The sequence below is a fragment of the Helicoverpa zea genome, chromosome 1 (genome assembly GCF_022581195.2).
Source record: "Helicoverpa zea isolate HzStark_Cry1AcR chromosome 1, ilHelZeax1.1, whole genome shotgun sequence".
Classification (NCBI taxonomy): domain Eukaryota; kingdom Metazoa; phylum Arthropoda; class Insecta; order Lepidoptera; family Noctuidae; genus Helicoverpa; species Helicoverpa zea.
The window spans coordinates 12,511,282-12,520,950 of NC_061452.1; the positions used below are offsets into that span (position 1 = coordinate 12,511,282).

Consider the following 9,669-nt stretch of genomic DNA (forward strand, 5'->3'; position numbering starts at 1 on the left):
ATAAAAATTTAACAAGGTACGCCGACGGACAGTATTGCCCACTTCCACTCGCAGATATTTGCGGAATTTCTGCTAATCCAAGTCGGCACGTAGACGAAATATACTTTGGATTAAGGTCAGACGAAACAGATAAAGTAAAGCGAAATTACTTGGACATCCCTTAATGTAATTGCACAGTTTTGTACAATCGTAGTACTTATGTGGTAGGGAGTCTCAGGGGTATTGTAAAGTGATTAGGTCATGAGGTACGGTAATGCACTTTATGCTCCCAAACCTCAGTCGCTCGGTTCATTTGCTGGATGCGCCTCGCTTCAGTTTACTTCTATATAATTCAGGTCGCGAACTTCCAGGAAGTCTAATATTCTGTCGCGGAGCTAAGGACAACTTTGTTAGGATACATATTCGGAGTTGGAAGTTTCCGAATTGGTTTCGTTGTTTTAAGTGATTGAAGATTTTAAAGTTTAGAACCTTGCGGTACGTAGACCTTGTCGAAATTCTGTTCGTACTTCTAAAGTGGTTTTTATGTTTGTGCTTTTGGAGATTAACGTGTTATTGTTCTAGGATAGTTAAGCCGAAATGTTTCTCTTAGACCTACATCTGAAAGTTTAGGGAAAGGTAAACCCGTATGAGTAGCTATACCTAAGTACACATGCTGAACTTATAGGTACATAGAAACATACAAGGATATCTATTGATCAGAAGAAGTAAACGGCAATTTATAAGTTCTTTTCCTTTTCTTACCCTATAACCTTTTGATGGAAGGTGCATTTTGCCGATTTAACATTTGTCTGCATTTCCGAATAAATGTCGTGGCAATGGTCACGTAGGAGTATGGTATAAGTGTTGTTAGTGTTTGTCGGCAGGCGCTTGCGCAGGCGGGTCCCGGCGGGGGGCGGTAGAGGCGGCGCGAGCGCATGGCGCTGCTGTACCGCGCGACGCGGCTCAAGGACCGCGCCGACACCCACGTGTTCACCTTCGTGGTGACGCGCTCCGCCACGCGCGAGCCCGACCGCGATGTCACCTCCAAGGACTTCTGCTGCGCGCACCAGCGCTGGGCAGTCGCCTTCAGCCGCACGGATGCGTCGCTCGGTTAGTTCATACCAATCCCCAGATATACCTTGGATATAGGTACCTATGTTGTAGGTTCCTGACCCTTGATCTATATTTTAACAGCTCCAATGTTGTTGCAGGTGTGTACTTGGTATGGCGCGGTGCGTGCGAAGGCATGCGTGTGTACGTCGACTTCACGTTCACGCTACTTAGCCGTGATCACTTCACAGCAAATGAGGGGTTTTCTGGCAAACAAGTGCGCTTCAGCGCAGGCTGCGCAGCGCAAGGAAGGGGTCGTTGCGTTTCCATCGCAGAACTCAATACCAAGTTCGCAGATGCACGCGGAGAGTTCCAACTTGAGCTCAGCATGTCGAGAGTGCGCACTCTATACTCTTGTGAACTGCGCGCACCCCGCCTTGACACTCCACCCATAGCTTTCGCCGGCTTCGACTGGCAGGTGTCGGCTACCGGCGGCGGGGGCAAAGAGCCGCTGACTCTACGGCTCATGAGATTATCTGGCGAAGGACAGCGATGCCGAGTTAGATATGCTCTTGCTCTCGGCGAGGGTGAGAGGAGATTACACTCGGGTCCACTTGAATGTGTGTGTGACGCTGATGGCCGCACACCGCCTTGGAATCCTCGCCCACCATCACGGCTTCTAACTAAAGGTGTTCGGCTGACGGTAGAGCTGGTATGGGCGCGGGCTCTGGCCGAGCTGGCAGTGCCGGCGGCGGGGCGTGCGGCTACTTGCTATGACCGCGACAAGCAGGCGTGGGCAGTGCGATGCGATATGCACTCGGAGATGGTGCGCTTGCACATGCTATATCGCGACGTGCATCATGTACCACGAAATCACTTGCGTTACGTAAGCTGGTCGGCCTGGCTGGTGCGGACGGGAGCGGCGGCCGGGGAGCCCGATGCCGAGGAACTACCTGGAGCACCCTTCGAACACTACTATGCACAAGATAGTGCTGATGAAGGGTTGATGATGGAGACGGCACTGCGTGTCGAGGACATGTCGCGTCCCGGCAGCGCTTTCTTGCACCCTGGAGGTGAACTACGTGTACGCCTCGAGTGGGGCGATACTTATCTACTTTTTCAAGCTACTTATCATGTCTATGATGACCTTTGTCGGCTACACGCGCATCAAATGAGGTACCTACCTATTATACTATTTATTGTCGCAATGGTGCTTATGCATAAATGATAACATGGAAAATATTTGCAGGCGCGAGATAGCCGTACTTCAGGCGGAGAACTACTCATTGGAGCGGCAGCTGTTCAGCTACCAGAAGAGCCTGGCGTACGCGCAGGCGCAGGCGGGCGAGCCGGCGGTGGCGGAAGCGAGCGGGCGGCGCTCCCCCGCGGAGCGCTCGCTCTCCACCGACACGGAGTATGCGTGAGACGGGCCTGAGGACCTATTCTTGTCGTCACCTTTGACGTCGCCCGTTCTCTACTCTTCTATCTTTTCGACTGATTCTGACGTTTTTGAGCGATTTATCTATTTTTCTAGACGTTTTATGGCGAGGTGCGCCCTCGTCCGCACCGCTTTCCGCCGGTCGCCTGCACTCTCGCCGCTCGATTCTATCGATAGCCGATAATTATACTCGACTACTTTTCTATTTGTCTGTACATAAAATATATTTAGAAGATATTATATATTATGTATATTTCTTAACTTGAAACTCGAATTCATATACTGCAACAGTCGATTTATGAATAAAAAAAGTCCGTAAAATAAATACCAATTTTGTCTCTTTATTTGTATCTTTATTCAATATCCCCAAAACATCTCATATCTTAATATTTAAATCATCCTAACGAGCTTATAAACTTACTACTGTATACTTTACTCAGATAACAATAAAATAGTATTTTTTATGCCGAGGGAGGCACAGGAGCCATGAATCGATATTATGATATCGAGCAACATAGACTCGTATTAGTACCGTAGAATGGAACGTTCTTATTTCCAACGACTTGTGTCAAAGTCATGAGACGTCACTGTCAAATATTGACAACTGTCAAACGACGTCAAAACAAAAGCACGTTGTTGTTTTTTATTGTGCGTAAATAAATTAATATATCTTAAACATGGCTCAAGGCAAATTAAAAGTCAAGAGTAAGTTACCTGCTGGTGCGAAATCAAAGAAGAATAAGGCTAAGGCAGGCAAAGCGGTGACGAAGCGTCCAAACGCGCCTGTTAAAAGCAAGTCTGCGGCCGAAAGGAATAAGATGAAGACGAATGTGTCTAAGATGGTGAATGCTGCAGCTGAGCAGCAGTTACGAGCCCTGGCTACCACCACGCCGCAGTTGTCGGAGGCACAAAAGCGAGTCGCCGCGGCTCCCACAGCGCCGGCACCTGCGAAATAACCTATAAAAATATACTGCAACTCGTGTTAAGTCTACCAGTGCTGGTAAATATGTGATTCAAAAGCTACAGATACATTGTGTAGCATGTTATACAGTTCAAATGCGTTATTTGTTACAAATTCAGTTACTTATTGTGAAGAATTTCATAATTTGTAGTGGTTTCTAATGGTAGATAAGTCTTATTATGATAAATAATGACCAACTATGTCTTTCAATTTAAAATATTGTACTCTGCTAAATATATGTACATTAGAGAGATTGGGTATTAAAATGCAAGTTAAGCAATTCTTTCAGGTGATGGGGCCTGTACATTTGTATTAAATCTATTTTGTCTAAAATGTATAATATTAAAAAAAAAAACAAATGTGTCTGTGACTATTTTGTACTGTATTATCTGTACCTTAATCTAACTGCACTCTGTTTCAAAGGTTTAATTATATTTAATATTGTAAGATAAACTTGTGAAATATTAGACATTTAAGTAAAGTTATTCTTAAAATAAAATTGTTTTATGTATTGTTTTTTTTTTTATTTATTTATCTCATCATATTTGATATACTTAATGACATTGGTAGTTGTTTAGTATATTTCATTCTTTAAACTGTAGATCCCGGTTGTCTGCTGTCCGGCTGCCACATCCCGTTGGACTGCATGCCAACCCATTCATAAACATAGTTGGGAAAAAGCTCGGGAGATGATGATGATGTAATAGGAGATTGATATCCATTCAAAATATTTTATCTCACATAAAGAAAGAAACAAAAATCACAGAATTTTAATACCAATATATGATAGCAACTTCTACTTATACATTCTATCGAATTGGTGTACAAATTAATATTATGGTGCCACCATATCTGCAGTTTAGTTTTGGTCCAGCATATGGAGCGACCCTTGAAAATCAAACCATATTATCTTGTGTAAGTTTGGTAGTATTATTATTTTAAGTAAATTGATATTACATTAAAAGCAGAATAAAAACTCAAACAACTTTATTCTTAGCTAGACTAAGTCGGCTTGTATATAAAAAGCTTAGTCACAATTTTATGATACCAGTTTCTTATAGCATTTTATAATCCATGGTTATTTAATATTGGAAATGCATTATTGTCTGACTGGTTGTTAATATGTTTAGAAATATCTTTGAATACTTTTATTTATGCAAGAATTTGATGATCATCTTTAGAAAAAACTTTAGTCTGAATAATAATGAGTCGTAATTTTAAAATTTTATTGTGTTGATAATACGTAATAAAATTTAATAAAGATGTATGAAAAATTTAATTCTGATAATATACAGACATGGGCAGAATAAAATTGAGAAACACTGAAATAGATGGTGTAATATTTTTATTTTTATTGTATTGAAATTACGCAAGTTGTTTCAGTATGGTATTTTCATTGTGTAAGTAGGATGATGTATACCGTTTCGAAAAACCTTCAAACCTATTACAACGTAATGAATGGTGACAACCACAACGAAATTCAATTGACAAACCACGAATTAAAACGTAATCCGGGAATCGAATCCGGGTCCTCTTGTTCAGCAGTTGCGGTAATGGTCGCTAGACTAGACGAAGAAAGTTTTCGTTGCAGAAAACGTTAGAATTATGCCTTGTTTTTATGTAAGTCAGTATTTCTGTATCTACTTAATATCGAAGAGGCGTGTAAAAAAAATGTTGGTGGGTTTTTGTTTGGGAGGTAAGTTACCAGGTCTATTATATTAATTAAAGACCCAACTCCTATACAATCACAGCAATGGGACCACTTTTATGATGATGTCCAGGCCAAGCCTTCGTAATATAATACCATACCAACCGATGATATAATCTGCCAATCCGAATTCTTATATGTGAATATGAATTCATCCGGCAATTATTATTTTTTAGGTAGTTAATAACGGAAATGCTGGCACGTCAGAAAGCAGATGACCTCGAATCTTGTAGCCATGTTCGCTAGAGTGTGCCTAACACGCGTTTTAGATAATACCAGGACTAGGCGTTTTTGTCTACGTGGGCTCCAGAATAAGTGTGGTTGCAATACTTCGGGCAAATCTATTGAGCTTACGCTTTAAAGAATAAAGTCCTTCTGTTTGGTGGTGACTTTTTGTTATTTCTACCTACACTCCAAAATTGCGAACATACTATTTTTTTGGATTTAGCGGATTATAATAATCTTTACACTAAGATTTTCACTCTCTCACTTTCATTCTAGTATGAGATCTGCTCAAAGCTAGAGGCAAATTTAGTTTTATTTTCCGATGTCCAAAAAGCGGATTAATTCATTTATTTCATTAAGTAATAAATAGCTACAAACTGCATTAACATAATAACTGCGTACCTACAAATTATATCATTATTCAAGTGTTCATATCATTGGTACGTCCAGATAAACAGTTGGCAATTTATCTAAAACATTAACGTTATTATCACTGCACTGCAACCGAATTCGGCGAAATCCTCAGTTGACCGCGAGCAAAAGGTTCGGAGTTTTGGTGTAAAAATAAGTGGTGTACAGACCAGAAATCGATTATATATAGGTGCCTATAAATAAATACATATGTATCAATTCAAGGCGATGTCGCACGGTGAGTGAACGGGCGTACCGGACACTCGGCTGTCCATGAATTCGGATAGTTCTCCACTGGACCAGGATTTGCTCCTTGTTTAAGCTTTCTTGGGTCGGAATTTCTGCGATTGCACTTTATATGAACGTTAGAAATATTTTAAAAAGTACTGGCGTATTGGAAAAGCAGTACTTCTTGTACATAACGTCATAGTGATTGATTCAAATATTTGTCTCATTCTTAATTGTGTTTCGACTATATCAATTCAGAACTAATCGATATTCATACGCAAGTTGCGGTTGAACCAGTAAAAAGTTGTTGACCTTTGAGTCGATATTCAAATACCTAGCCATTCAGCATCCACCTATGTCATAATGACATTGTTTCTAGTGACTTCCGAAAGTATTTTTGCTTCAGTTTGCCAAGAGTAATGTGGTCTAATAAGCCGGGGTCCTTCTGAACTTTTGGTTAACTTGCGGCGAGGTGGCGCACAGTGGATCCAAATTGAAAAATAGTGGACATAGGCAACAAAGTTCCAGTATCGATTCCATATTTTTTTATGTGATTCTTCATGATATTCCAGACAACTTTTACTCTTGTGAAATTTCTTCTAAAGTTGATCGTTTGTCTGAAAAAAAATAAATTAGATTTTTTTGTATGGAGCAAATCACGTTTATTTTTTTTTCTTCAATTGTACGAATATGTTAGGTCTGTGGCGTGAGTATATGATACCTAGGGTCATTCTCTATCCAAGAAAAAATATATCAGCGCCGGCCATCTGCAGCCGCGCGAGTAATGATTCGGTAAAAAAATAATATTTTCTATGACATTTTTTGCCTTTTAAGATCAATTCAAAGTATATTTTCTGTCTCACTTGGCTGTTTTCACCTTATTTTTGGTTAAATATATAGTTTTAATGGCACATAGGTACTCACAACTAGTAATTCTAGCAGAGGTTTTGTTATTATTGCATGTTATCGGTGGCACCTGCATTGTGATTGATGACTCATTTTTGTTTTGCGCTCGTCTAAGCGCACAACTAATTAGTCATCGAAAAATGCTCGTCTCTGATTGGCTGTAATTTTTTTTACTACCTGCTACCTGTAAAATAAATATTATTTGTCAAATATAGGTGAAAAAGTTTGATTTTTTTTGGGCAAGACGTTGATAATCATTATTTACACAATCAAGCGTATGTAAGGTATAGTATAAGTTATCGTACGTATGATCGAAAGAACATTGTGAAATTATTAAAGCCCTGAAAGGGGCTGTTTGTCATACCAGCCCTGATGGGCTTTTGTGGGAACAGTCCAGAGCCGGATCACTTTATTTCTTATTCCAGAAGTGGGTCCAGCAAATTTTCGGACTCTGCTATGAGGCATTCTTCTTCCTCCATAATCTCGCTATCACAGGGAGGCTCGGTAGTCTGTAACAACTGAATTGCTTCAGGCAACAACTCACCATGAACCTGTTTCGTTATTTTAGGCCTTATGTAGGATATGTGGGGATCAGAGCTTATTAGAAGTCCATGGGAGGATGTCTTCGTTTGTTGCTGTTCTGTCCGTTTTCCGAGTTTGTCTCTCTCTGACGTTTCTGAAGTCTTAAGTAAGTACTTCCATCTCGAGAGCGCAAGTGAGGTATAAAGAGCTAAGCACTTATCTTCAGAGACGGTACTTAGGTTCTGCTTTTTGAATAGTCGCTCGTGTACTTGGGATAGCGTTTCCGGATTACTGGAAAGGTATTCGACTACTTTTGCCAGATTCGTTTTGCCGTTGTCTTTCAATTTTGTTAAGTACCAGTCCTACAACTCTTCCTCTGAATTTTCTTCTACTATGGAAGTAGAACGTTTTTTCTTTGCTTATTACATAAGTCTTCGAACGGTTTTCTGTAGAGTGTAGATGTTACCGCTTCCGTAGTACATACTGCAAGATTAGGAACATGGGAATTCACATCCACTGGCTCAGATAAGTCTGCGTCCGAAAAGCCCAACTCACTTCTCAGGTCAACACTGTCAAAAACAGGCCAGTTGATATTTTTTTCCAACCAATTGCGATTATTTATACGATTCATAAAAGTTTTTTGACTTCTACTTGACTCTGTCCACTTTTTATTTAGACTTACACAAAAAAGCCGACAGAACTCCTTGATTAGGTTTTTGTCTTCTTCAGAAACTGTGGATTCAAAACAGAAATTATACTTTCATATAGAAACATATAATTTTTCAGATCACCACCACTTCTTAATTTCACAAAAAGATCTAGGTTGGTACAAAATCCACCCATAGTTCTAACGTAAATATTAAAATAAAAGTATTTCACCGTGTTCACAAATAAGCGACAAGAGCGAAACTAGAGGGACATAATAAATGTCTTTGTATTTATAGTCAGTGTTAATTACTCAAGTAGTGAACATATTAACATGACTAGCAGGTAGTAAAAAAAATTACAGCCAATCAGAGACGAGCATTTTTCGATGACTAATTAGTTGTGCGCTTAGACGAGCGCACAACAAAAATGAGTCATCAATCACAATGCAGGTGCCACCGATAACATGCAATAATAACAAAACCTCTGCTAGAATTACTAGTTATGAGTACCTATGTGCCATTAAAACTATATATTTAACCAAAAATAAGGTGAAAACAGCCAAGTGAGACAAAAAATATACTTTGAATTGATCTTAAAAGGCAAAAAATGTCATAGAAAATATTATTTTTTTACCGAATCATTACTCGCGCGGCTGCAGATGGCCGGCGCTGATATATTTTTTCTTGGATAGAGAATGACCCTAGGTATCATATACTCACGCCACAGACCTAACATATTCGTACAATTGAAGAAAAAAAAATAAACGTGATTCGCTCCATACAAAAAAATCTAATTTATTTTTTTTCAGACAAACGATCGACTTTAGAAGAAATTTCACAAGAGTAAAAGTTGTCTGGAATATCATGTAGAATCACATAAAAAAATATCGAATCGATATTGGAACTTTGTTGCCTATGTCCACTAATTTTCAATTTGGATCCACTGTGTGGCGGGGCGGAGGCAGTCTTGTGATGCGTCGATTTCTCCGAATAAGATTAATAAATGCAGGCGGGGGCACGAGGGGCGGGAAGGCGAGGGGAGGCCGGGGGGGGGACATCGCGGCTAATGACACGCGCCGCTGCAGATATTTTTTTATCGCGAATTTAAAACATAAACTGGTTGCGGTAGTTATGGGAAGTGCTGACCAGAAGGTTCATTTGGAACAATTCTTATATGAAACCAACGCTTGTTGGTCTCATGGGATGAGTTCTTGGGACTCGCGGGAGAAGATTTCCTCGTGGTATTTCGTTATAGTAGCATAGACTCAAGGATTTCAGTCTTCCTAAAAATCGTCATTTCATGGTAATATGTGCCTAATTTTGTGCATAATATGTACAGTGAGGTCTTCAATAACTATTCTTATTCGGGTACGGGAAATAGTTCCTCATGGAAACTGACGGAAGCTTGTATGTACTTACATATAAGTAGAAAGTCCTTGTTACCAATCCAGTCCTTTGTTAGATTTGTGCAAAGACTACTTTAAGTCGTTGGATACTTTGTATATTTTCTGTAAGCTCTCAAAGACTACTCAAGACTTGAAATCCAATGTAACAGAATCGCTTCATCCGTGGCTCGCAAATACTTTCTGTTTTT

The 9,669-nt window shown here is 39.9% G+C and overlaps 2 protein-coding genes across 2 annotated transcripts; both read left to right on the plus strand.

Moving 5' to 3' along the window:
• Positions 1 to 869: 869 nt before the first annotated feature.
• Positions 870 to 3,939, plus strand: LOC124633755. Its single transcript, XM_047169080.1, has 3 exons — positions 870 to 1,089; positions 1,191 to 2,205; positions 2,279 to 3,939. Exons 1-3 carry the CDS (start codon positions 915 to 917, stop codon positions 2,451 to 2,453), a joined length of 1,365 nt encoding a protein of 454 aa, XP_047025036.1. The 5' UTR covers positions 870 to 914; the 3' UTR covers positions 2,454 to 3,939.
• On the plus strand, positions 3,048 to 3,566 carry LOC124633764. Its single transcript, XM_047169093.1, has one exon. It carries the CDS (start codon positions 3,145 to 3,147, stop codon positions 3,421 to 3,423), a length of 279 nt encoding a protein of 92 aa, XP_047025049.1. The 5' UTR covers positions 3,048 to 3,144; the 3' UTR covers positions 3,424 to 3,566.
• Positions 3,940 to 9,669: the final 5,730 nt, after the last annotated feature.